The sequence below is a fragment of the Brachycentrus maculatus genome, unplaced genomic scaffold (assembly GCF_059751285.1).
Source record: "Brachycentrus maculatus isolate JH-2025_06_01 unplaced genomic scaffold, ASM5975128v1 h1tg000386l, whole genome shotgun sequence".
Taxonomy (NCBI): domain Eukaryota; kingdom Metazoa; phylum Arthropoda; class Insecta; order Trichoptera; family Brachycentridae; genus Brachycentrus; species Brachycentrus maculatus.
Genome location: NW_028281135.1, coordinates 527721 through 555074, shown reverse-complemented (window position 1 = coordinate 555074; position 27354 = coordinate 527721). Strand labels below are relative to the sequence as shown.

General features: G+C 37.6%; 2 protein-coding genes across 3 annotated transcripts; one reads left to right on the top strand and one right to left on the bottom strand.

The window, feature by feature from the left end:
- Positions 1 to 531: 531 nt before the first annotated feature.
- On the bottom strand, positions 532 to 24488 carry MBD-R2 (PHD finger protein MBD-R2). Its single transcript, XM_088270480.1, has 18 exons — positions 24312 to 24488; positions 23900 to 24138; positions 21305 to 21967; positions 19929 to 20279; positions 19057 to 19183; positions 16230 to 16393; positions 13942 to 14328; positions 11909 to 12194; positions 11074 to 11353; positions 9683 to 9964; positions 8895 to 9018; positions 7175 to 8194; positions 6009 to 6069; positions 5760 to 5850; positions 4935 to 5173; positions 4094 to 4452; positions 2752 to 2877; positions 532 to 1838 (listed from the first exon to the last, which is right to left on the bottom strand). Coding segments are annotated over exons 1-18 (4929 nt in total). The 5' UTR covers positions 24314 to 24488; the 3' UTR covers positions 532 to 1710.
- Positions 24489 to 24769: 281 nt separating this feature from the next.
- RpLP1 (Ribosomal protein LP1) lies at positions 24770 to 26899 on the top strand. Of its 2 annotated transcripts, XM_088270482.1 has the most exons (3): positions 24770 to 24931; positions 25132 to 25381; positions 26809 to 26899. In XM_088270482.1, the coding sequence occupies exons 1-3, from the start codon at positions 24860 to 24862 to the stop codon at positions 26820 to 26822; spliced, it is 336 nt and encodes a 111-aa protein (XP_088126608.1). In that variant the 5' UTR covers positions 24770 to 24859; the 3' UTR covers positions 26823 to 26899. The 2 variants fall into 2 exon arrangements, with proteins under 2 accessions (XP_088126608.1, XP_088126609.1); XM_088270483.1 differs by lacking the exon at positions 26809 to 26899 and having other exon boundaries at positions 25132 to 25386.
- The last annotated feature ends 455 nt before the right edge of the window (positions 26900 to 27354 follow it).

Here is a 27354-nt window from a genome sequence, read left to right as displayed (position 1 = left end):
AAACCGCAAAGCCTCTACTTTTAGAGGCTTTTCTGCAAATAGCTAGTAAGGATGGAGAAGGTAAATGTGAAACCATCACAAACACACAGACCACTTGAAAATTAATCTTTCTTGAATTTATTTTGTAATTGGCGGGAATCGAACCCGCGACGCCAGTTTCGCAGTTAAGCGTCTACCCGACTACGCCATGGAGTATGTCGAGTTGTGTACCGCACTATCATACACAATTTCGAATACAAGGCAGCATTATCAAAAAAGTAGCAGGCTGTGTACCATATGCGGGTACAGAGATTTTGTATTTTAAAACCATTGTTAACTTTGTGATATGGCAATATGTATAACACTCTGCTTATCATTCATCATTCACTATGTGTAATACAACTTAAATTATTAAGTGTAATACCACTTAATATACATAGTAACACTTGTAATACAATTAAATTTTTTAAGTGGTGCTACAGTAAGTGAACGATGAATGATAAGGAGATTGTAGAATATGTATGTATAAGCATTTGAAATAAAACAAAAACATTGTTTTGTATACTTTATTATTCACAGATTCTAGATGCAGCTTACAAAACTAAATACAAAATTATAGTACTAAATTAATTTGTACTATTATACAAGTACAATCAATCATAATTACATACGATATTCTTAGTAATATATACACGGGGTGACAAAAGTAATATTTACATTAAGAATTTAAATAAAATCTGCCAAAATAAAATATTGTATTTTAGGAAATGGTTAAAAGTGTATTGGATTGATGTAATGTTTTTAAGTGAATAAAACAATGGCAAGGTGATCAGTTCGATATAATACAATATCAATAAGGATATAAGCAGTTCTCGGCTTTCTTATTTAGTTATATTCTTTAAAGTGTACAAACATTAACATTCCAACACATTAAGGATTTTTTGTAACATGGAGTAAACTGTGGTAGCCACTATGTACGTAGGAACAATACAATTTTCATCCAGTCTTTTTCTATATTGTGCCAATTACTGTGGCTTTTTACCATAGACTAGTTTTCTTATTGTTTGAGGTTAGCTGTTCCAAATCTGAGCAACCATGAGAAAGTTTGACTCGGAGACTTGTTTCTGATGCCTTTTCATACAGTAATAACTCTAGGCATAAAAATGTCAATTTATAAATATATAGCAGTTTACAGTTGGTCCGCCTCCGTAGTGTAATGGTCAGCACGCTCGGCTACCGTTCTGGAGGTCCCGGGTTCGATTCCCAGGGGTGGGTCAAATAAATATAAGTGATTTTTTCACTGTAATATTTATTCAATATTACCCTGGACTGGTACCTGAAGCGGAGGGCTGATCACCTTTCCTTCATGTGTAAACGATCAAGATAACACTGTGTTTATATGAAGCAGTGCCCTATGCACCATTGGGGTGCGGATAAGGGTATTATTATTATTATTATTATTACAGTTGGTACTAATACCAAAAAAGAAAGAAAAAATACTCGCCTAAAGAACTCTCACTCCAAAAAGTGTACGCACAATACATTATGCACGCCACAAATAAAATATTCTACCTTTAACAACTTCTACAACATTTACATGTTTGTCTCGACTCCCAGAGCTACTAGAGAATTTTCACTTCACGTTTTTGTGTAACATTACGAAAGCGATATACTTGTACATTGGTAGTTGAACTATACAAAGTCATATGATAACATCAGTTATTTTGAGATTTAGCTGATCATTCCGAGTTGCTCCATGGTTGACAGGTCTCGCAGGAGCATCTGTATAGTCTGCTTGGTGCGAGGATAGTACTCGGGAGTTTCATCATCAGCCAGGGACGGATCCTGAGATTCTAGTTCTGAAAACGGACATTTGAGTCATTGAGACATAACCTCTTATGAAGAGTGTGCATAAATACGGACATATACTCCTTGTGAGTGCATTTGTACATGTATATTATATCGCTCACACCTTTCAAGAACGTCATAAATCAAAAAACTTGATTTTTCAGGAGAACGTCTTTAATGTTTAAAAATATGACACAATGTATTAAAAAAAAATATCAAGCCACTTATTGAACATTTTTCTGTGCAACAGATCTTTTTAGGTAAAACCTGAAGGTTTTTTCTCCATTTGAAAAATATTTAGTGTATTTAAAAAAATAATTAAACAATACCTTTTCTTCGAAATGCAGAAACACTTTCTGCCCTGTAGCGGGTAAATATTAAGTTAAAAATATGGCACTTTTGCTGAGATATAGTACATTTTCTGGGCATTCCGAAAACATGCACAACTGAAAATTGTCGTTTTTTGATTTATGGCATTCTTGAAAGGAGTGAACGATATGTATGTAAAAAAAGTGTTGGCTATTCACTTTCAAATCTATTTGTTACTGCAATACATGCATATTTGAAAATCTGTTATTAAAAATAAAAATATAAAAAGAAGACTGCTAATAGAATTGTCTCAAAAAAAATTGTTTCATGTAAAAAAACATGTGATAATTTGAAAAAAAAAATAGTAATGCGAAAAATTATTTCACATAAAATTTTAAATAAAATTATGGAAAACAAACAAAAATATACATATTTTCCATATTTTTTTGTTGGTTAATATTTTATTCCATTTCTCAATGTTGATATTCTGCCAACAATACAAAAATTATTATTTTTTAAACATACAATATCAGTTTGTATAAGAAAAATGAGAAAAAAAAACATATTCTCTGAAATAAAGATTTCCCCATTTTGGGGAAGCCGTGCGAGCGGTACCTGCTATTTGCGCCTCGATGGAGTCCAGCCGCGCGTCCAGCAGAGCCTGTGTCCTCTCCACGTGCTGCAGCAGGCGCAGGCGGCACTCCGACGGGTCGATGGCGGCTTCAGGTTGGGGGGCGCAGGCTACAACAAAGATGTTAACTCCATATTAGTACAAAAACAAATAAGGATCCTAACCAGGACCTTGACAGGACACTGCAGACTGAGGAATACTGAGGCAGACTGTATATGACAAAAATTTCACTTCATGCTCCCCAGTATGCAGATTTTGTATGGATGATAACGAAACGCCAACCCACATTCTCTACAATTGTGACGCACTCGCTCACAAACAAAGTCACATCCTTGGAGGACCTTTACTAAACTCCAAGAAGGTGAAGCTCCTACCACCAAGACAAGTCACGAGTTACATGACTCATGCAGGTCTTGGCAGTGAGCTGTAATACAGAGAGAGGTCACAATAGACCTAATATGGTCGAAGTGACATAAGGAATGCAAGATCCCTTGACCCCAATTTTTTTTTATATATTTAGTACATAGTTAAATTTTCATACGTGGCTTGTCACTTATTTCCGATAGATTTCTTCTTATGAGCTACTGTAACAGCTATATCTCTAGCTCTGTCGTTCAGATAATCCTATTCTGTGGGATGACGCAGATAGGTCAATTCTGAATGTAATTTTTTTTCAAAACTGGTGTTTTATATTATCCCTGATGATAAACCATGATTTTGTTTCTTCTTTTAACCGTTTTATTTTTACACTCAAAATAGCCGCTAATATATATGCGGCGATACCGTTACTTTTAGTTTTTATTTGTATGAATTTACCAAGTAAAACTTTAATTAAAAATGGATAAATGTTACTATAGAGTAATTGCCGAATCAATAAATGTAAATTACAGAAGTGGTTATTAAAATACTACATTTATACAACTTATAGTTATAACACCACATTCCGTAAGTATAAAAAACTATCTAATACAGGAGTTCTCAAAGTGTGCGCCGCGGCGCCCTGGTGCACCGTAGAAAGTAAAGAGGGGCGCTTCCGTAGGTCGATCCTCTATCATTATCCGAAACCACAAATATTCTCGGGTACCTATAAAGCAACAATTTCTATTTTGAGCGCTTGCATCTTTCTACCCAACTACTATTATTGTAGGTACCTATTTCTTCAACTATAATATTTATAAAAATAGTCACTATATCTATTCCAAATTGCTTACTAAAGTAGGGCGCCGTGACAAAATACTAAACTTGTAAGTGCGCCGCGGGCTGAAAAAGATTGGGAGCCCCTGATATATCAAAGTTTTTAACACCTGAATGAACAAGTATACTAACAGTAATCATTCTGAACCGTCTTGGCCAGGGTGTCCAGCTCCGACTTGGTGATGGGCAGATGCAGACCGTTCTCGTCACCGCCGAGCAGTCCGGCCAACTGCGGCTCGCTGGTGGACAGCTCCACCTCGTTGTCGCACTTGGGCACCCCGTCGTCCGCCTCCTCCGCGTCGCCCCGCTCCTCCAGCTTGACACTGTCGATGGTGATGTCCTCGTACGTGTCTGTGTACTCCGACTCGCGGCTGTTCTGCGACTCCGCCATCTCCTGCTTGATGCCCTTTGAGTCCGCCTCCTCGCTCATCATCGGGTCAACATCGTCCCACGGCTTGGACCATAGATACAGCTTCGGGTGATCTTTCTTCCTGAAAGATGAAATCAAATCAAATAAACACATTTCACTTGAAAAAATGTAAAATTGTTATTTATTAATTGTTGTTGTCTTTATTCATCATTCCAATAGATGTCTCCCATGTTCTATATTTTTGATTATTCCGATTCGTACCAAAAATTATTTAGGTAATATGATAGTTTTGACTCATAAGCGACTATCATATTACCTAAATAATTTCTATGAAATTATCGCTATGACGTCATAACCAATACAAATGCAAAGGATTTGCCAAAATACAAAAAAAATATATACTGGTGCAAATCACGTTAGCTCTTCCTTTGCACTTGATCTGGATCTAAGGAAGAAGAAAGAAAATTATTGTTACATTTATATATTTTTTTTATAAGCATATACATTGTACTTTTCTGTGGCTGCGCTTGGGAACCTAACCTAACTTGCAGCGCAGGTTGCCTAACCTAACCTGACCGGTGAAGGGACACGAGGAGCACTCACTGGGAGACCTGGATCTTGCAGCGCAGGGAGGTGAGCAGGTGCGCGGCGTGCAGCAGGTTGCCGGCGAGCTGGTGGCTGCGCTTGAGGGCGGCGGCGCGGCGCGCGTCTCCCTCGCCGGGCGGGCGCAGGGCCCGGGGCAGGCGGCCCTCGTACAGCCACTCCTGGCTGTTGAGGTGCCGCTGCGAGCGTCGCCCGCGCCAAGGCTTCAGGCAGATGCGGCACACGTACTTCTCCGGCACCTGGAAACACACACCCCATTTCAATCCTAAACCTTTTCTTCCCGGTTTGCCAACAAAATAATCTTTTGAAACGTCATTTAGTATGAGTTTGTATAAGAAAAATAAGTTAAAGATACTTTCTGAGATAAAGATGTCCAATTTTGGGGAAGTTGTGTGAGCGATACCGGCTCAGGTGTCCAAACTCAAAACACAGTAAGGGACATTTTTTGTGCACTTTTGACAAAAAAAATTCACAAAAATGCAAAACAAACGTACTACCTAAAAATGTCCCTTACTATGCTTTAAGTTTGGACAGCCATGCTATTTGCGCCTCGATGGAGTTCAGCCATGTTTTTTACAACTCGACTCTAACAATGAGAATATCAATATAAAATATAATTGATACAGGCTGACAATTTTTGTATTCCTATGTAATATTACATATTACATAAAAGTATTATATGTCTTCTTCCTATGCTGCATTTACACTCCACTTTGCCTTGTAATATAAAACAGTAAACCCCCCTTTAAGGTTGAGATAGGTACTGTGTTATTGGAGGGAACACAACGCCCTGAGAGTCCCTTTCAAACGAATTCAAGTGATTACCTCAGATTCCTTCTCTATGTTGTGACATACGGCATGTTGCCAACAGAGGCACAGCTCACACTGGATCATGAGTCCATCTTCTTCACCAAACCTGAAAAATCAATAATCAAGTCAGCTGTGAAATAAAGCAAAAATGTTGTAAATGAATTACATTAACATTTACGACTTCTTTAAAAAAAATTAACACAAAAGTCATTTGATTACTATTTACTGCATATTTTTACATTAAAATAACTCAGATGAACATACCCACAATGGCAATTGATAATTTCCTCTCTCTTCATGTGAACAATTTTGATTTTCTCACCAGCTGTAAGAAAAAATGACAAACAAAATTTTTCTTTCATGTACACTATTTGTTCTACATTCTCTATTTGAAAATACAGCAGATAATCTAAAAAAAATCAAAAATCACAAAAAGTACCTACTCAGAAATTATACAAATCGCTCACTCCTTTCAAGAACGTCATAAATCAAAAATCGTCAATTTTCAGTTGTGCATGTTTTCGGAATGCCCAGAAAATGTACTATATCCCAGAAAAAGTGGCAAATTTTTAACTTAATATTTACCCGCTACAGGGCAGAAAATGTTGTTTTTGCATTTTGAAGAAAAGGTATTGTATAATTATTTTTTTAAATATATTAAATATTTTTCAAATGGACAAAAACCTTCATGTTTTACCTAAAAAGATGTGTTGCACAATAAAAAATTCTATAAGTGGCTTGATATTTATTTTTAATACATTGTGTTATATTTTTAAACTTTAAAAACGTTCTCCTGAAAAATCAAGTTTTTTGATTTATGACGTTCTTGAAAGGAGTGTGCGAAATGTCAGTAGGCACTTAGTATAAATAATAATAACATTTTTGGTAAAATTCGGTTGAATATAGAAAAAAAAAATCTTGTAAAAGCTTCCAATAAAATTAATACAGAAAATGAATTGATTGACAATCTAGATTTGTAATTCCTTGTCTGGTATATCGCTCACTCCTTTCAACAACGTCAAATATCAAAAAACTTGTTTTTTCAGGAGATCATTTTTAAAGTTTAAAAATATAATAAAACATTTTAAAAATAAATATCAAGCCACTTATTGAACTTTTTAGTGTGCAACAGATCTTTTTAGGTAAAACCTGAAGGTTTTTTCTCCATTTGAAAAATATTTAGTAAATTTAAAAAAATAATTAAACAACACCTTTTCTTCAAAATTCAAGAACAACACTTTCTGCCCTATGGCGTGTAAATATTAAGTTAAAAATATGCCGCTTTTGCTGGGATATAGGTAGTACATTTTCTGGGCATTACGAAAACATGCACAACTGAAGATTGTCGATTTTTGATATATGATGTTGTTGAAAGGAGTTAGCGATATGAGAACATTAATAAAGTAAAAAATAAATGATAAAATTCTTACCATCTGTCACAAATGTAGAATGATTACTCTCCTCTTTGAACTCGACTTTGGGAGGCGATAGGACCGGCTCGGGAATGTGCGGCGTGCTGACGATCATCTGAGGTCCGGCCATCATGTCCGGCGTGCCGAAACTAGACCTGGTCTCCTCGTGGTCGTCCGTAAAGGCCGTGAGGATGTCCAAATTCTGGAACTTGCGTTTCTTGCTCGGGTGGCTGTCCACGCTCTCCGACCTCCGCTTCTTGCTCTTCTTCTTCGACTTGTGCGGGGTCGGGAATATGTTCGATTCGTACGGATGAGTGATATGATCCGGGTCCTCCATTTTGATTGGTTGTTCGAATGCGGAAGCTGTCGATTTGACCTTGGGAGACTGGCTCCTCGATCGGCCGCCTTCTTCGCTCGCAATTTTAGAAATTATCGACTTGACACGGCTCTTGGTTATTTCCCTCTCGATCTTGATCTTGATTGGCTTTCTACCGTCGGACTTGGGTCCGTCTTGCGGCGCCGGCGGGTCATTTTTAATTTTGAACGTGGTCATAAACTCTTCGAGATCTTGCGAGGATTCGATTTTCGTTTTCGGCAGTCCGTGTTCACTCTTGACTTCCGATTTACTCTCCAGCAGAGTCCTGAGTTTCGGACTTTTGTCTAGTGCTTCTAAAGCGTTTGTATTTTTAATCGGTGTCGTCGGCTCATTCGGAGGAGGCTCTATCGGGATGTTTAAAAACTCCTCTATGACTATGTTGGGAGATTCTTTGGGAGTCAGAGGTACCAGTGGAGCTTTCTTTTCTTTTGGTTTGTGAGGTTTCTCTACGGCTTTGACCGGAATGACATCTTCCACGATGGTCCTCGCATATGCGAGATCCGCTACATTGGGAGTATCTCCCAGAAAGCCGGATAGTTCCTTGTGATAGTGTTTTACGTGCATTTGGAGAAAGTTGTCCTTTCTGAAGTTCTTGAAGCATCCTTCCTTGGGACAGCGCAACAGGTTATCGATTACTTGCACCTTCAACGAACCAACATAAACTGAAAAGATGTCACAAAAAATACACATTAGATTAGGGATATGAATGTTATTATTTCTTTTAGCCTTATGCGCTACATGCACTACATGAGATTAGCGCGGTTTTACTGCAGTTCTGCGGTATACACTCTTGACAATATAGAAGAGTACAATATTTGATAGGCTATGGAAATGTGTGGAGATGACTGGTTTATATGAAAGGCGGAGGAAGAGAAGGTAGGAAAAGGGGAAGAACAGCAGTGGCTAGGGCACCGAGGGTTGCATACCCGCATTTTCTGATTCTATTTTATATTTTGTATTTTTCTACTAAGTTGGAGGTCCCGGGTTTGACTTCCAGGATGGGTTAAAATAAATATTAGTGATTTTTCACTCTACCATCTTGGGCGGGACTGATCACCTTGCTTTCACGTAACTTAGGATTTAAGTGATACCAGTTTTGTATAATGCAGTGCAAACACCATAAGGTCCGGAGAAGGATTGGAAAAATAATTCATAAAATATATTAAAATTTTACAAGCAGTCATGTAATTTGTTACAAGCAGTAAATAAAATTGGATTCTTCTGTTATGTAAATAGGATATTATTCAAAACATAGATCAATTCAGTAGAACTACTACAAATTGTGCTTGGATTCATATTGACAATAATAGATGCCTACAAAGTAAATGCCAATTTAATATGTAATGGGTTCTGTAGACTTACTATAGCCATCTTCCAGTGGGGGATGTGTGATGACTTGGGGGGACTCCGGTTGAACATCCGGTGTCAGTAGAACGGGTGGAATCGGCTCACTAACTACTTCCGGTTTGGTCGGTGAGGATTCAACCTATAACAACGAAGGAATGACCTAGTAAGGTGCTATTCTCAATGCCTTCCATCCACGAAAAATTATAGTAAAAGTATAAATTAGAATGGATAATCCATCTCTCCTGTGTCCGGTTATATATTAAAATACAATATTATTTAGAAACTTTCAATTATGGCAAAACCTATGATTTACCAAATTAACTGACTAATAATCACGCCTCCGTAGTGTAATGGTCAGCACCCTGACCGTGCTGGAGGTCCCGGGTTTGATTTCCAGGGGGGGTCAAATAGCGTGGCCAAATACTTGTTCACAAATCTGGATTATTTATTTATTTGAACTTCATGTACAGAAAAGAAATAAGTACATTGGCAGGCTTATTGCTAAAAAGGAATATCTTCCAACCAACCAAAAACAGACAGTTATATTGATCAAAGCATTTGATACCATATATAGCTGTTTGCAATCAAAGGTTAGATAGTACTTGAACCTTTGAAAAAAACATAAATTACAAATTGATGATAATATGTCGGACATTTCTTCAAAGTTCAGTATTACCTGGTGGGGTGACCAACTTTCTGCATATTGAAGTGTTGATTCGCACTCACATGCCATCGCTACCACCACACGCACGCGTCTTTCAGTATGCTAAACAACTAAACAACGTATCAAAATCCCAACAAACCTTAATTTGAGTTTCCTCCATCTTGATTTTAATAACTGGCGACACCCCTCTCTCTTTTTTCAACGACGGCGAACCTTTCTCCTTCCCGAAGGGAGAAGCCACCCTCTCCGCTTTGACAGCGGGCGACGCCACTCTGGGCTTCTTCCGAGCTGGCGAGTGTACCCTCTCCTTCTTGACCTTGATCTCCGTGACCCTGGGATCCGCGGCCTTGGGTTCTATGACCTCGGACTTGATGACCTTAGGTTCGACGACCTCGGGCTCTGCGACCCCAGGCTCCATGACCTAAGTAACATATAATTTATGTATTAAATGTTAAATCAAACACTGATTTTTTAGTCTACTAAGTTGACACAAAAAAAACATTTAATACATACATAGTGTTTGATTTAACATTTAATACATAAATTAAAATGGAGTTCTACAAATTAAACACCAAATCTATAAATAATATATAATTTCATTATTAACATCACAAATTGTGATAGGTAAGCATGACAAATCCTGCGATGACTAATATCTGTGCAAAATGTGGAAAGTCAATTCTTAAATTCGGTTATGGTAACTTCACGGCAGATGAATCTGCGAAAATGTTTGAATGTTAAAAATTTTTAGATTTTTTTTAATAAGAGGTCAAGGGATTTTTGCATCCTTTATGTCACTGCGACCATATTAGGTCTATTGTGACATCCCTATGTATCATAGCTCACTCTCAAGACCTACATGAGTCATGTAGCTCACAACCTGTCTTGGTGGTAGGAGCTTCACCTTCTCGGAGTCTAGTAGATGTCCTCCAAGGATGTGACTTCGTTTGCGAGCGAGTGCGTCACAGCTATAGAGAATGTGGATTGGTGTTTCGTGAGGACTTGGGGTTCTATGCTATTTTTTTTCTTCGAATTACCTAACGTCTTAGTGACTCTGAAATCTAGCTACGGCTTATGCAACATCGCTTATCATGTCCCTACTCAGGCTTCAACTTTATAAGTTTCATAGCCTATGCCTACTCGTGAGTGGATTTACTCTTCATGTTTAAAGTTACTATAATTTCATTTTTGTCTGCCTCCGTAGTGTAATGGGTTCGATTCCCAGGGGGGGTCAAATAAATATAAGTGATTTTTTCACTGTAATATTTATTCAATATTATCCTGGACTGGTACCTGAAGCGGAGGGCTGATCACCTTTCCTTCGTGTGTTAATGATCAAGATAACACTGTGTTTGTATAATGCAGTGCCTTATGCACCATTGGGGTGCGGATAAGGGTATGAATAATTTCATGTAATTCATGAGTGAAAATTCTAGGCAAAAACACTTGCTGGGTTCTATGCTAGAAATACCGCGATTTCAACATAAATAATTCCAAAGTAAAATGAGTTTAGTGTAAAGTAAAATGAACCTCGGTTGTGATCTTGGGCCCCGCGATATTTGTCTTTGGGGGCTCGGTGGCTCCGCCCTCCGGCGCGTCCCGGCGCTCCTTGCGCACTCGCGGCGCCAGCGACTGTGCGGAGCGGACACGAGGCGCCGGCGTGCTGCGGTCCCAGCCGAGGCGGCGCGCCAGCTTGCGGTGCACGCTGAAGTCCTGCAGGCAGTGCGAGTACGCCAGGAGGTGGGCGGACTCGGGGTCGGCCAGGAGCGAGCGGATCTCCATGCGGTTGCGATAGCGCCGGCCCAGCGGACTAAAAAATAGACAAAACATATCGGATATTAAAACAAAATAATAACAGTCCCTTAGTGCATGTTTGTTCTGCAATCTCTAGAGCATGTTGGTTCTCGGGTCGACCAAAATCGCATGTGATCAATATTTATGTAATTATAAGTGTATGAATAGTGCTGTGGTAGTGACGTGTAGTATTGTTTGCATGCTGATGTAGTGATTGTCCTGACAGGGTACCTTGCTTATTATGTAAAAGGTTTATAGATCATTAAGTGCATTTTTGTTTCTTTTAACTCATTCAATATGTTTTCATTTGAATCTGTGTTGGGAACAGGAGGAATAATCTAGTGTGGGTCAATCAGAAACTTCTCAGCACTTGCTCATTGCTGGGAGGAAACCACGTTGCACTCCTCAGAAGACGGACTGTTGACTGTCATCAGCAGGCCTTCTGTTCCACTAGAAGAGGGTTGGGCAGTTTGTGTCCAAGCTTGGTTTAAGTTACCAATGTCCTTCACTATTTTGATAATACATGATGCCGCCAAAAGACCAGAGACCGTGTGCGGATTGCGGCACTCACCACACGAGCACGACGTCCCACTTGCCGGCGGAGGAGCCGACGCAGCGCCGCACGAGGTGCTTGGCCCAGGCGGGCGGCAGCCGCGGGTCGGCCACGCGCACCTCCACCCCCCCCACACCCCCCGCGCCGCGCACCGCCTCGCCCGCCGGCCGCCCGTCCAGCCAGCGGCAGCACCACTCGCCGGCCAGCAGCAGGTCGCTGTCGGCGGGCGGGAGCGATGCCGCCGGTGCAGGCGAGGGCGCGGGCCGCTCTTCTGCCTTGACGGAAGGGACTTCTTGCACTTCGGCTGAAAATGTACATACATATATATATAACGTGGTAATATTCTTCTTTGTAAATTGGTGGCTGTATAATAATAAAATGTCCGCCTCCGTAGTGTAATGGTCAGCGTGCTAGGCTACCATGCTGGAGGTTCCGGGTTCGATTTCCAAGAGGGTCAAAATAAATACATATTAATGATTTTTCAGTCTAATATTTATTTAATATGACCCTGGACTGGTACCTGAAGCGGAACGCTGATCACCTTTCCTTCGTGTATTTAATGATCAAGATAACACTGCTTCTATACGATGCAGTGCCCTATGCACCATTGTGGTGCGGATAAGGGTTAGAAGAATATTCTTCTTTGTAAATTAGTGGGTGTATAATCATAAAATGAGCAATGTAATCAAAGAAACAACAATAAAAGTTTATTCTTAATTTATCTTTTATAAATTACATATAATATGACAGTTCGACAAACACAATATTTTTCTATCCATCTGATTCTCTTGTTTTTCCCAGTGCGACGCATGGCGACATCTGGTGGTAGATTAGCGCGATCTGCTTTACCGACTGTCACAATATTGAGAGTCGGTTTTATATGTAGGTACTTAATAAAATGAATAGGTAGGTATTTTATTACACATATATATTTTCAATTCCATTACGGTCAATATTGAAACATTGTTTGCGGGAAACATATAAAAGCGTCTTTGATTTACTGTTAGTAGAGAGCGGGAGACGCTTATAAGCATCCAATTTGCTCACTTTTGATAGAGTACGGAGAGATGCCAAAAAACATTGTATATATTGCTTGGCTATCATGCTGGAGGTACCACGTTCAATTCCCAGGACGGTCAAAATAGATATGGGTGATTTTCACTATCATATTTATTTAATATCACTCTGGACTGATACAAGAAGCGCAGGCGCATCAACTTAAACGATTAAGATAACTTAGTAGCTTTAAAAAATATGACTTCCAGAAAATTGAAAACAAGAATCAGGGAACATGGATTATGTTTGAGAAATAATAATAATTTTTCGGAATTTGCTAACCATTCAATAGATAATGATTACAAATTTAACCACAATAACGTAGAAATCCTAAAAATTAATTAATACAAAAAGCCATAAACTGAAACATTTTGAAACAATAGAAATTCATAAAAATATAAATAACAATAAACCCTTAATTAACAATATGACAATGACTAAAGCCTCCCCCCTATTGTCTATGTTCCCGCTGATAAGAAATAAAAATAAAAAATACAAAAATTAAATTAATGAATAAAAATAAGAAACAGCTACTACCCCCTCTTCAACCTTCAACGTCCCAAGGACCGAACTCTAAAATTTAGAATTAGCGCTTCACATACGGTGTTTGAAAATGATGCGGAATGCATCGAAACACGTGTCACAGTAGATTTTAAGAAATAGTGGTATTTAAAAATATTATAAAAGTAAAATATTAAATAAAGATGGATAGATTTTACCACAAAGTGACTGCCGAATCAATTAATGAAATTATTTAATATCACTCTGGACTGATACAAGAAGCGCCTGGCTCATCAATTTATTTTGATGATCTTCATGCAATAAACAATTAAGATAACTTAGTAGACTCAAAAAAATCAGTGTTTGATTCAACATTTTATACATAAATTACGATAACACTGCATCGCTACGATGTAGTGCCCTATACACCATCTTGTACGGATGAGGGTCCGAAGAATGCAGAAGAAAGGCAGGGAGGTGATTAATATACTCACTTTTGATGGCAGGCTCCTGGACGAGCGGCTCGGCCTGCCGGAACTGCTTGAGGTTCCGGTTGATGCGGGCCCTCCGGGGCTTCCTCTCGCGCCGGTCGGGGCGCTGCTTGCCGCAGAGCAGCTCACGCACGTTGAGCCTGCTCTTGAGGTGGCGCCGCTCCTCCTTGCTGCCGAGGTGGTCGCGGCTGGGGTCGAACAGGTGGTTGTGCGGCGGCAGCGGCGGCGGCGCGGCGGGCGCGGCCGGCAGCGGCGCGGCCAGGCGACGGCTGTATGGCGCGGGCGCGGCCACCGCGCTCGGGGACACCTCGTCCGAGGAGCACGCCTTGAACATGGCGCCCGCCTTCATGGTGCGGGTGAAGCCGTCGTCGAAGCGGACCTCGTATTTACCTGCGCAGACACAGATGACTCATTACAACTGTTGGCAGAAGGCTCAGAATGTTTATTTTTTATTTTCTTTCTTTATTTTAAATTCTTTTGCATTACATAACATAAATTCAAATACAAAAAAATATGAATAAAATATAAAAATGCTTACAAAAAAAGATCCCACGAAGGCATGGCCTGTGTGTGGGTAAACAATATAATTTAGTCATAGTAAAGGGTATAAGGGTATAGGTTTTTTAAGTAGAACTAGAATAATAGTGTTAATATAAAAATTATGTCCCAATATACGATAAATCTGTGGGGGGGTAATAACCCGAAAGTAACTCTACCCGACCGAGTTTCTCCAGGGTATGCTTGGCAACAATAGTTTAGAGACTAGAAAGAATGTGTATTTGATTACGCATTTTTATACATTGTTGCTCGGTATGATCAATAATCCTGAAATTATCCGGAACATTGGTCGGTATGTTCCCGATAGTTACCTAAGACAGCGTCGACATAGATTGTTTCACATTCCTATACACAGCACCAACCTGCCGATGGTTATGCCTGTAGGAAGAGCTACCGCTATGTTGAACAATATCTCGTTGGATATTGATCTGTTTCATGTGTCTGAAGGAGTTTTCCAAAGTTGGATTCTTCTACACCTTTAGCAATAGTATTCTTGCTTATTTTCTATTTTCGTTAATGTATATGATTTAAATTTAAGTTTGTAATGTGTATATTATCTATAAATAAAATAAATTGAAATTGAAAAGGCCTATCTATATCCAGCAGTGGAGGTCAGAAGGCTCACAAAGAAGAAGAAGAGAGATACGATAAATCACAAATTTATTTTCTTGAAACCCAGAAAACATTTGACGTAATTGAATTTTATCTTGAATGTTTTTCGCAGATACATTGTGGCACATTTTATAAACTTAATAAAATAAAGCAACTTTGTTTTTAACCACTTTTTATTTATTTTTAATTTCTGCTTAACTCTATCCACGCGGCTCGCATAACCGTATGTGTTTTTACAAAACATTCCCCACACGCGGCTGACATAACCGTTTGTGTTTTCACTTAGGTCCAAGTTTCGAACCTCAATTAAACATGGAGGGATTTTTTCATGGTGTGGAACTTTGGATAAAATAATACGTCAATCCTTGGCCTTATGACATCTGTTGAAATATCTGACTAATAATTTGTAACATCGCAAGGATAAATAAAATAACAGATCCCTGATTTTTCTTGCGGTCGGTAATTAGTCCGCGCCATAATCATGCCCTATATCTGTCTCACTCTCGACGCTACGCATCGCCAGCGGGTAAGATTGACACACGATGCGTGCTTTGATTTATTTATGTTACGATCTTATTTGTTTATATTACGATATATTTCAAGAATAATGTGACACAAGTGTATTATAGAGTACCAAAAAGGCACAATGAATCCCATTGAATGTTTTTGTTTAGGAAAATAAATAGTTTCTTAACTAAATACATGATAAAAGTAATCATTTTAAAAACGGCTAAATACCGCCGCCTACGGGCGTCTCTCAGGAACAAAGTTGACGCGGTTAAAAGGTTAACATATTGACTGCCATGGCAATTTTCAGAATTACGGTCTAAAAAGCAAATTCATCAAAAATATTTGTTTGCTTCTTGATTTAAAATATTTTTTTTTATAATCATAGTTTCTGTTCATTAATTAAGAAATTTTCTATTCATGTAAGCCAGCATTGATTTTTTGCTATCCATATTAGCACTATACAGGAATATGGCACGTAAACACAGTAGAAGATAACTCGCGTCGCTTCGGCCTCCTAGCAAAGAACGCAATCCTAGAGTTATCTCGCAGTTGGCAGTCTACGTGTTAAAACACCGTTGCATCTGATTGAATGACAAAATTGTATAGCATACCGTTGGGCAGGACCTTCTCAATGGTGGCGGGGAATCTCCGGTTGTCGGACCAGCGGGCGAGGCAGCGCTCGCCTTCCGTGTAGTGCGGGGGCTCCGGGGGCCCCACCACCGGCACGTCCAGCACGCGCAGGCGGGGGCTCGTCATGCTGATCCACTCGTCAAACCTGACAATTTTAATAACAAAAAATGATAATGGAAAGATGATAATAATCCACATAAAAAAAGAACAAATCGAATCACTAATAGATCTACAGGATTCTGTGGACAGATCTTATGTCAGTATTTAGTGTTCTGTTCAAAGTTTTCGTCTGTAATAAAGTCTTAACAAAATAAGAGATTTTGACATCTCAACATAAATACAGTAGAATCGCGATATAACGAAATCCAAGGGACCAAAAAATATTAATTCGTAATAACGAATTCCCACATATAACGAATTTTTTTAAATCATACTTAGTATGTATATGTTGCGCGCCGTTGCAAAAAATGTTGCGCGGCTTTTCAAAAAGATCGCAAGTTCTGCAAACAAAGGAGGAAGGGGGCCATAGGGAACTGAATATCTACATATTTTCACTAGTTTTCTTATTAACCTTACGGTGATAAAAGTGCCGCGGGAATCGATGATACTCGTATGTATTTTGTACACAATATGAGAATGTGATTTTAAAACAGGAAAAACGTAAATATTCCTAGTTGCTTTTACTGGCCATATTTAAAGTTGAAATATAACAATTTTTTAATGTTGGGTCTGGTGAATATGTATCTGAAAATGAGAATAATAACATCAAATATAATGATAATAATATCACAAGTAGCCGCCAAAGCCGAGAACGAGAACGGCTTGCGCGCTACTGACGGCCAGTGTTGTCAGACGTCAAAGAGTAGTTTTCGATATTGAGATTGCGAAATTACGAAATTGCGAAATTACGAGACGGCGAAAAAATTTTTTTTTCCAAAATTTACACGATGAATTTTTTTTCGCCGTCGCTAAAAATTTCCTAAAATCCATTAAAATTCCGTTATAATCCTTCAAATTCCGTTTGATCTCTTTATTCCTTCAAAATCCGTATAAAACGGACAAATTCGTATTTGTCCAAATTGTCCGTCATATTTAATATTCCTAGTTGCTTTTATTGGCCATATTTAAAGTTTAAATAAAACAATTTTGTAATGTTGGGTCTGGTAAATGTTATTCATAATGTCATTCATTTGCAGCGACGGAAATAAATAATTTGTAAAAAAATCGGGAATCAAATCCTAACATAAAATCGTAAAAATACACAAACGTTTCTGTGTTTGCGCGTGTGGCGTGCTTTGTAAGTATGCGTGCATGTCGTACGTCGTAACACGTTACTCCGCTAGTCCAATAGTGTGCAGATTGTCTTACCCGACACTACGCCCCACTTAGGGCGCTTGTCCACTACCCGAAATTCCGTGTAATTTTACTGTCCGGCACGTCAGTTAGCGTTTTAAAATGACGATTGGCTTGGATTGGCTTGTGCTTTTGTCCATCTTTCTTCGGATCGGAGCTCTTGATCGGTGCGTGAACACGTTGCGCGTAAATTCGATCGTAAAATCGTCGTTTTAAAACGCAAACTGACGTGTCGGACGGACGGTAAAATTATTCCGTGTAGTGGACAAATGCCCTTACGATGTAGATAAAAGACGGATGCAATTTGAGGATTATTATTGTCAACAGAATCATTTCATTGAGATAAAAAGATGGATTGTAATTTGAGAATTATTATTGTCTACCATTGAGATAAGCAGGTGGACTGATTATGGGAGAGAATATACTTGCGAATTTTTATGGCCTACAGAAATAATTTCATTGAAATAAGAAGAGAGATTATAACTACGTCGCCTACTTTCAAAATCCGCCAGATCCATATAAGTCGAATTTACAAAAAAAAATCCAAATTCTCCGGATAACATTTATGTTTCAAAGATTTGTCTATCTTTATATAAAATATTTTAAAATAGAGAATTTACCCATTTTTTTGGAAAGTTTTTCAGTACTCAAAAAAAAACACGAGACACAAATCGATAATGACGTCATCTTAACTTTTGACCTATCTCCGCTCTCTGATTGACCGATATGGGTCAGAAGGCAAGTTTCAGGAATTTGAAATACAACGCTGTTTTTAAGTATTTTTTAGCGGGGTTTTCAAGTATTTAAAAATTTTGAACAATAAAAACCACAACTGGCATTCCGATAGAGTATTTATTTTAAAATCTTATAAAACTGGATCTAGCGGATTTTGAAAGTAGGCGACACAACTAAAGAATTATTATTGCTAAAGTAAATCATTTCACTGACTCATTGACTCTAATTACTAATTACTCAAGCTGATGGGATATTGTATTGAATTACTTTTAAAAATCGCCATAAAACCATCCGCATATGGTGCGGCGGCGCGGCTAATTTTATCTTAACATTTTTCATTTCCGCGCGGCGCCGTGGCGGCGCGGCTTTGAAATATTTTTATCATAACATTTTTTATTTGTTATAAATTTACTTAAATGTATTGGCACTTTTTCGTACGGGACAAAAGTGATTTTGTTATACATAATAACGGGATTTCGTTATATAAATGCATTTTTGTATGAAAAAATAGTTTTAGGGAATAAATTTGTTTTTTTTTTTCGATATACGTCATTTTTCGATATATCGCGATTACTTATATCGCGATTCTACTGTATTAGAAAGGAATGTAAGGCTGAACAAGGAATAATTTAAAAGATTAGGAAGAGTTCTTCCCACTAATCTAGATTTTTTCACTTAGAAGTTAGTTTTACATCTTAACACCTCAACATAGATACATACCTTTGAGACCAGTTATCGTAATGTATGAGTACTTCCATTTCATCATGGTCCACCTCCATTATTCTAGCAGCGTACCACTGCTCGCTGAAGTCCTTGGCTTCTACTCGCGCACCGGTTACCATTAGACCTATTCAGATAAATACAGGTCATGTAATGCCGCTAAAAAATGGGCAAAAATTCAGTGACAAATAAACCTGTCCAGGAGTGAGTTTCTGCGGACAAAACTGTATCTTTGGAGTGAGTTTTTTTAGCAAATTTTACTTCTTATAATTCTTTATCATAGTCAATACTATAAAGCAACATATTTTCTTCATTAAAAAATATTTACAACATTAAACATGTTTTATGTTTTATTTCATGGGTTTTCTTTGACATCGCCATTACGATGACATTGAACAAACATAATTTTTTAGATATTGTTTGTGGGAAAAGCTAAAAAGCGTCTTTAACATACTGTTGGTAGAGAGCGGAAAACGCTTGTAAGCATTCTATTTGCTTACTTTTGGTAGAGCGCGAGATGCCAAAAAAACATTGTACAGATTGGAATTGGGTTTGCGGTTACTTGTGATTAGGTTACTTGTGATGGTACATATATTAATTAGGGTTGGGATTGATGAAAAAACCGCCCGACAACAATGTATTAAGTAAAATGTTGTGGGTAAAACAGGAAAATAATCTGTTTTACCCAAGGGTAGTTTTTTTTAGTGTTTGAATACGATCACAGATGGCAGTAAAAGTGCCGTTTTATAAATAAATGTCACCGGGCTGTAGTTATAAGCGCGGGCGTTCATGCACGCCCATACTCCTTTGAGGAAAGTTTGTTTGGAAGACCATTTATTGCCGGACAGGCTAATTATGAAAAACAAACATACCCTTGCTATCAGAACTAGAGCCTGAAGAATATTTAGGGCTGGCTGTACTGTTGCGGTCGGTACTGTCCATGGAGCTCGTACTCGGAGTATTTGTCTTAGGGTTGGTCATCGGAGTGTTCTTTTCAATCAGAGCCTTCAGCATTGGCGAGTAATTGGACTTCTCCGGCTTCTTCAGGGCCCCCAGCTCTTTCATATCCACATCAGAATTGTTCTGGTACAAATCCTCCGTAGACGGGACTGATATATCTTCCTTTTTAAATTTACTAATAGGTATCTTGTCGTCAGAGGATTCATCAGATACAATGGGAACGCTTTTCTTTTTCACTACGGTAATACTGCTTGAATGAGGTTCTGAAAAAAAAGTTGATATTATAATAAGTAAATATGGACATTTGTCCATATTTACAAATATGGATATTTGTCCGCCTCCATAGTGTAATGGTCAGCACGCTCGGCTACCATTCTGGAGGTCCGGGGTTCGATTCCTAGGGGGGGTCAAATAAATATATGTGATTTTTTTCACTCAATATTTATTCAATATCACCCTGGACTGGTACCTGAAGCGGAGGGCTGATCACCTTTCCTTCATGTGTTAACGATCAAGATAACACTGCGTTAATATGCAGTGCCCTATGCACCACTGGGTGCGGATAAGGGTTTGAAGAAGAAATATGGACAAACCACTTGGTATGTACTAATTTTCTTTGTCTTCAACTTTTTGAGTGTGTGCAAATACTTGTTCACAAATCTGGAGTTATTTTTTACATTAGTTTTGATATCTCAACACAGATGAAGAAGAATATGGAAGTCTGGGCATTTACAGGGCTTACGACCGTCATAGGTACTAGGTTAACCTTTTGGCGACTAGGACTTTTAGGGGTTACTATGCTAGAAATACTGCGATTTAAACATAAATAATTCAAAAGTAATTCAATCAGTGGAAATACAGGGACAATGATACACAAAAAAAATACATAAGAAACAGCTCCTACCCCCTCTTCATTCTCAATGTCCCAAGGACATAATTATAAGATTTATACTTAGCTTCACATACGGTGTTTGAAAATGATGCATTGAAACACGTGTCACAATGGATTTTAGAAATTGTGATATTTACCGAGCAAAAGATGAATTAAAAATGGAAAGTTATTACCAAAAAATTGACTGACATATTAGTTAATGAGAATATAAAATAAGAAATTAAATACCATCTCAGTTGATAAATGATTATCTTTATCTGATTGATCCAAAGTCTCCATTATAGGTAAAAATCATTATATAAACAATCGGAAATGTCCCGAAAATTTACTCAATTTTAATAAACTAAAATACCATCATTCTTGGACATTGTAGCAAGAATAAAATTGACGACATACCAATTTTAATTTTAGTATCGGACAGACTCGTGTTTGACTCTGATTCTTCGACAGCTTCTTCCTTTTTGAACTTGTCTCCCTTCGCGGGCCTGCCCCGAATCTTTCTCTTGGGCCCGCGTTTTCCTGGGGGTTCTGTGGAGGTTTGGACCACCACCTTTGCAGGCGAAGGTGGTGATTCCACTATTGGTGTTTCCTTGGCGGCGAGCTGCATGAGGAGCCTCTCGTTGTTGCTCTTCCTGCCTCGTTTCTTCTTCGTGGGAGTGACGATGACCAACTTGTCATCGTCGGGGTCGTCCTCAATCTCTGGCAAGTTCTCGAGAGCATTGTCGAGTTTGTCTTCCGCCATACTAATGTCCGCAGCATCTTTACTAGAGGTCGTCTCGTCGGTCGGCGTATTCAATGAACTGATCTCCGGTTTGTCTTCTTCCATGTCAGTGCCTTCGCTGTTTTGCATGGAAGTCGTTTCGGTGCCCTGCTCCGTGTCCGACTTTATTTCTTCTTCGGAATCTTTGGACGAACCGCTCTTGGAGTCGAGGTCGCTCTTTATTTCCGAATCTGTAGAGATCCGAGGTCGCGGAGCGTCTAACAGCTTGCTGGGAGGGAAAATCTTATCTAAGTCTTCGAGAGGAGTACTGCCCCACGGGAATATAGTAGGTATTGCATCTGTTAACAAAAAATACATTTTTATATTATTTATAAGATGTGCAAATGGTGATATAAGGAAAGGATGCAAGGCTGAGATAAGCATTATCGATGAAATTAACACACTATCTGTGGAAGGGTAATTTTACCGTTTAACGCGACAGGTGGTATTCGGCGGGATGGGTAATTTTACCTTTTCACTCGACTCATCGTAAATTGCGTGTAAGTTATTTTTACGCATGACTTTTGCGGCATCTTTTGATCTCATATCGATGTATACAGTATGGTTAAATGTTATCACTTCTTTTCAGAGATGTTTATCTCTATTATGAGTGCGAATCCGCCCGCAGATAGTCTGTTCAGAAAGCTGTGTCAGATGGTTCGGGCAAGTAAATCAAAAGAGTGAAGAAAGAACAGTAAAACAAATTTATGAGACAAATGTGGTTGGTAATAGAAGCAGAAGAAAACTCGGCATGATCAAGTATTTCAAATACTTGGGCATGGTCAGGTCAGCAGTCAGAGTAATTGGTAGGTTTGTATGAGATGTATGAATGTGGAGGCGAAGATTGTTTGCAAAGACAGAATGGTGTGGCGTTCTATTCTCTCTGCGTACTGGGAAAGCGGCGTGATGGTTAGTTAGATAGCCATAAAAACACCTTACTCATTTCAACACAGAGGCTTAAGAAAGATCACAGCTATATCACGCTACACAATAAGCCAATGGGAATTTAGTGTTACATTATATATATCGCTCACTCCTTTCAAGAACGTCATAAATAAAAAATTGTCCATTTTCAGTTGTGCATGTTTTCGAAATGCCCAGAAAATGTACTATATCCCAGCAAATGAGGAATATTTTTAACTTAAAATTTACCCGCTACAGAGCAGAAAGTGTTGTTTTTGCATTTTGAAGAAAAGGTATTGTTTAATTTTTTTTTTTAGTTTACTAAATATTTTTCAAATGGAGAAAAAACCTTCAGGTTTTACCTAAAAAGATCTGTTGCACAGTAAAAAGTTCAATAAGTGGCTTGATATTTATTTTTAATGCATTGTATTATATTTTTTAACGTTCTCCTGAAAAATCAAGTTTTTTTCATTTATGACGTTCTTGAAAGGAGTGAGCGATATGACAAGCTTGTAAGATATAAAATAAAGTTATACACCAACAACAAACACATTATTGTCAGGTGGTTTTTTCTTCAACCCTGATCATTAATTAGTATACTAATTAGGTTGTATACTAACCACAAGTAACGAAATCAAACTGCAAACCCAATACCAATCTGTACAATGTTTTTGGTATCTCACGCTCTACCAAAAGTAAGTAGATAGAACACTTATAAGCGTCTCCCACTCTCTATCAACTGTATGCAAAAGACGCTTTTGAGCGTTTCCCGCAAACAGTGTGCTAATAATCCAGCCTGCCTACATTCCTGACAAAGGACTCCCGGGTTCGGAGGTTGGTCCCATATCACATCCTGCATATTGCGGATCAATACATAATGGAGAAAAATTATGCAGGATGAATAGCGCATATTTTTTTTCTTATTTTTATTCATATCCAATGGTGCATAGTACACCACAGCGGTGTCATCTTAATTGTGTGCAGCCGAGGTGATCGGTTCTGTGCTTTAGATGCTTAGATATATCTATATTACTGCCATAATGGAATGGAAATGGAGGAGAAAGAAAACTCCGGGCTATGGATCCGCACTCATATGGATTTATGTAAAATTATTGCATTGAATTTACCAGTTGACGAGTACCATACAACAAATTAGTCATTATTTCAATTTTAAAATGCCAACAAAATTTTATTTATTTTTGTACTATCAAACTAACTTAATGTAACCCAAAATAAATTTGATAATTTTTCCTTGTTACATGCTGAAGCTTGAATTAATGATGCAACTGTAAAGGATATATGGCAACACATTATACTAGATGACTTACCTAATTTTAGAGCAAATTTTGAAGCTTTGTAAGGTTGAAAGTCAATCTTTCTAAAGTGTCTGGAGCAAATATATGTCCACTTGGTTTTGCTATATTCTAGGTTAATTATTTTTGATTGCTTCACCCATTTAGCTCGCAGTTGGAGGTTTTTAGGCAATCTATGGAATGTAACTCCCTTATCTTGTTCTCTGATGCTTGCCGATGAGCAACTGTCAACACAACAACTTTTGGCGTTCATCCTGAAAAGAAAACATCACGAACTGTTTAGACTTTTGATCGAAAATATGTCTGTATAAAGTATTGAGAGCATCACATAAGAATGAGTAATAGTTATTAATCTAATACGATATTGTTCGTGGAACATGTAACATTTCAGATACGCAATAAGCGATAATATGTAAATAGAACTTACATTCATTCGATCGCATTACAAAGTTTAAAAAAAATACAAAACTAACGTATTTACATTATTCTTTTTACAGGGAAACAGAGGTATGATAAGGAATTACAGTAAAAAAGCGGAAAATAGCTTCGTTTTGTGGAGACATAAAAATACATAGACAATATGATGTTTTTATGATCCATAAAGAAAAAATACATGTAACATTCAAAATTATGTAAATTCTTCAAAAAGTACTTACATGTAACAAAAATATTTCAGTAAAAAAAGGATATGGGCTAAAATTAAGAGAGTTGTAAAGCAAACAGATTTGTAAATTAATAAAATTTAGGGCAAAATTTAAATGCATTACTTTTACGAGCATTATTTATAAAAAAAAATTATACGAATATATACTTTACAAGGCTATGAAAGTATTAAATTCTTCAGCCTCACCCGGATACCACTGAAACGTCAAACTTTCGGCGGGCTCTTTCCGGTTCACCATTTGCGTGTGCTTGTTCTCTCAGAGCTAAGGCCGTGCGGCGACTTGCACAAATCTTTAAAACAAACAATTAAACATGTCCAACAAGGCAGAATTAGCTTGCGTGTACTCCGCACTCATCCTAGTGGACGATGATGTCGCCGTCACCGTGAGTATCTTACTAAATAATTGGTATTTTGACATTACTGATTGCTGACAACATAACCTAGTAGTCTGCGAAATCTATAAAAATTTCACGAATCTGTTCAGAATTCGAGTTTATTGTGGGCTCAAAATACTCAATAGATATTGTTATATATAAGATTATCAATATTTTCGATGTGTTGCTAATTTTTGTGGTTGTTTTAGGGTGAGAAAATCTCCACGATTTTGAAGGCGGCCAACGTCACCATCGAGCCATACTGGCCCGGTCTGTTCGCCAAGGCTCTGGAAGGAGTCAACGTGAAGGACCTCATCACCAACATTGGTTCGGGAGTCGGTTCAGCTGGCCCAGCGGCCGCTGCAGGACCTGCCGCCGCCTCAGCAGCCCCCGCCGCTGCCGCCAAGGAGGAGAAGAAGGAATCCGAAGCTGAGGAGTCTGATGACGACATGGGCTTCGGTTAGTCACAATTCCACATTTAATTTATCAAATATTTAACAATAACGGCTCATTAAAATCTGGCACAAAATGTAGTGGATCTATGTTAATCTTATGAAAATCATCTTCATTTGTCTCTTAAATTCAATTTTGGTTTACTAACCCTTGTTTTTTTAGTATATATGATTAGTTTTAGTGATTTTCTTACGATAATAATTTAAAACATCACTGTTACTAATGTTCTGAAGAAGTTGCTACAATGCTTCATTTAGAGTAATTTGTAATAATAAGCTACAAAAAGTACAGAAAGCTAAAAATCTTAGTTTCTGATGACTAATGGATGTTAATAAATACTTGTTTTAGTTTATTTATACTAGCAAAGCCACACTAAAGTAATAATTATATGAATGACTTAAAGTTTGGATTTAGCAATTTTTTTTTAATGTTCACAATTATGACCGCTATAGTAACTTTTGTGTCTTTCATTAGGGGATTGACGTATATATCCCAGTATGTGTATTTTTTGTGATCGTTCGAAACATAAAAAAGTATATTACATACCAAAGTAAATCATAATACATATGAAAGTGATCATAATACATATGAAAGTAAATCATAATATTTACGAAAGTGATCATAATACATATGATTGTAAATCACAGTACTTACGAAAGTGATCATAATACTTACAAAACACAACAAAATGATCATAAATGACCACAAATATTCTAATATTTTTATATATTATAAGCGTCTTTACTTGAGACGTTGCATTCATTGTTTTTATACGGAAGAAGATGGAAGTCTGAGTATTCTAGGGCTTACGACCTGGTATTTGGCTGTCTTAAGTTTTCAGACTCTTTTTATATATAAAATTATAGATGCTTCGCATCTCAAGACACCTATAATATAGTCTATATATTTTGATATTTCATCCGTTGGGTGAATGATTCAGTGTCTGATATATTAAAAAGTTGTGTTAATATTTATTTAGTGCGGTAAAACATAAAGTTCCTCCTCAGTTAATAAAAAGCAGTTCTATTTATTTGTTTTTGTTTTAGATTTATATTTGTGACAAACTTTTTGTCAATATTAATTATTAGAAAAATTTGTGTGGTAATGCCTCACCATTAAAATATATATCTTCCTATAATCCTTATCTGCATCCAATGGTGTATAGGACACTGCATTGTGTTGAAGCGATGTAATCTTGATTATTAATTATGTACATAAAATAAGGTGATCGGTCCGGGGTAATATCAAGTCTATATTAGAGTGAGGAATAATATTTATTTTGACCTCGGAAATCGAACAGGTAGACAAATGAGCTAACCACTGCACTACAAAGGCAGATAGATAAAATAAAGGATGGAAGCCTCCAGTTTTTACTTTGAATTTGCTTCTAATTAAATTATAAATAATTAATATTTATTATCTTTTTGTTTCAGGTCTCTTTGATTAAGCAAGTACAAAAGCCGCTGAAGTTTTTATACATTTTTGTACAGTTTAATGTACATTAAATAAAAAATTCAAACCACACTTTATCTTTTACTTATTACTATTTTTTTATTTTGAATTAATCAACTTTTGAGAATTTTATTTAAGATACTGCTATACATAATGGTATCTATGAGTGTACTAGTGAGATGCTGCATTTGTAACTGCAGTGTGACTTTATATCCATTTTATTATTTTAAATCCTAATTGATACCCTAGTGTGAAGGTGAATCCATGAAAGAAGATATGAGCACAGTACCCATGGCCTGTATATGGAGGGTTAAAACTTCAGATGCATTTTAGAATTACCATAAGATCTATATGGATATTAAAAACGCTCGCTTGTTTTTATGGTGCAAGAAATACATGTAACGTAGTTCCCATGCAGCATCAACAAGTTGTATATAGACATTTATATTCTTATAAAACTCATTGGCCACATATAAGTGCTTCACTGCATGTACAGTGTTGTGCAACTGGTTTCCTACAGAATGGAT

Bases quoted from the DNA above. Each gene is read 5' to 3' on its own strand.
- RpLP1 (XM_088270482.1), top strand. From the start codon at position 24,860: ATGTCCAACAAGGCAGAATTAGCTTGCGTGTACTCCGCACTCATCCTA. The intron at 24,932-25,131 runs GTGAGTATCTTA...TGGTTGTTTTAG, and splicing joins ACGATGATGTCGCCGTCACC to GGTGAGAAAATCTCCACGAT.
- MBD-R2 (XM_088270480.1), bottom strand. The intron at 11,354-11,908 runs GTGAGTGCCGCA...TCTATTTTTTAG, and splicing joins TGGGACGTCGTGCTCGTGTG to TCCGCTGGGCCGGCGCTATC. The intron at 4,453-4,934 runs GTGAGTGCTCCT...TTCATCTTTCAG, and splicing joins TGCAAGATCCAGGTCTCCCA to GAAGAAAGATCACCCGAAGC.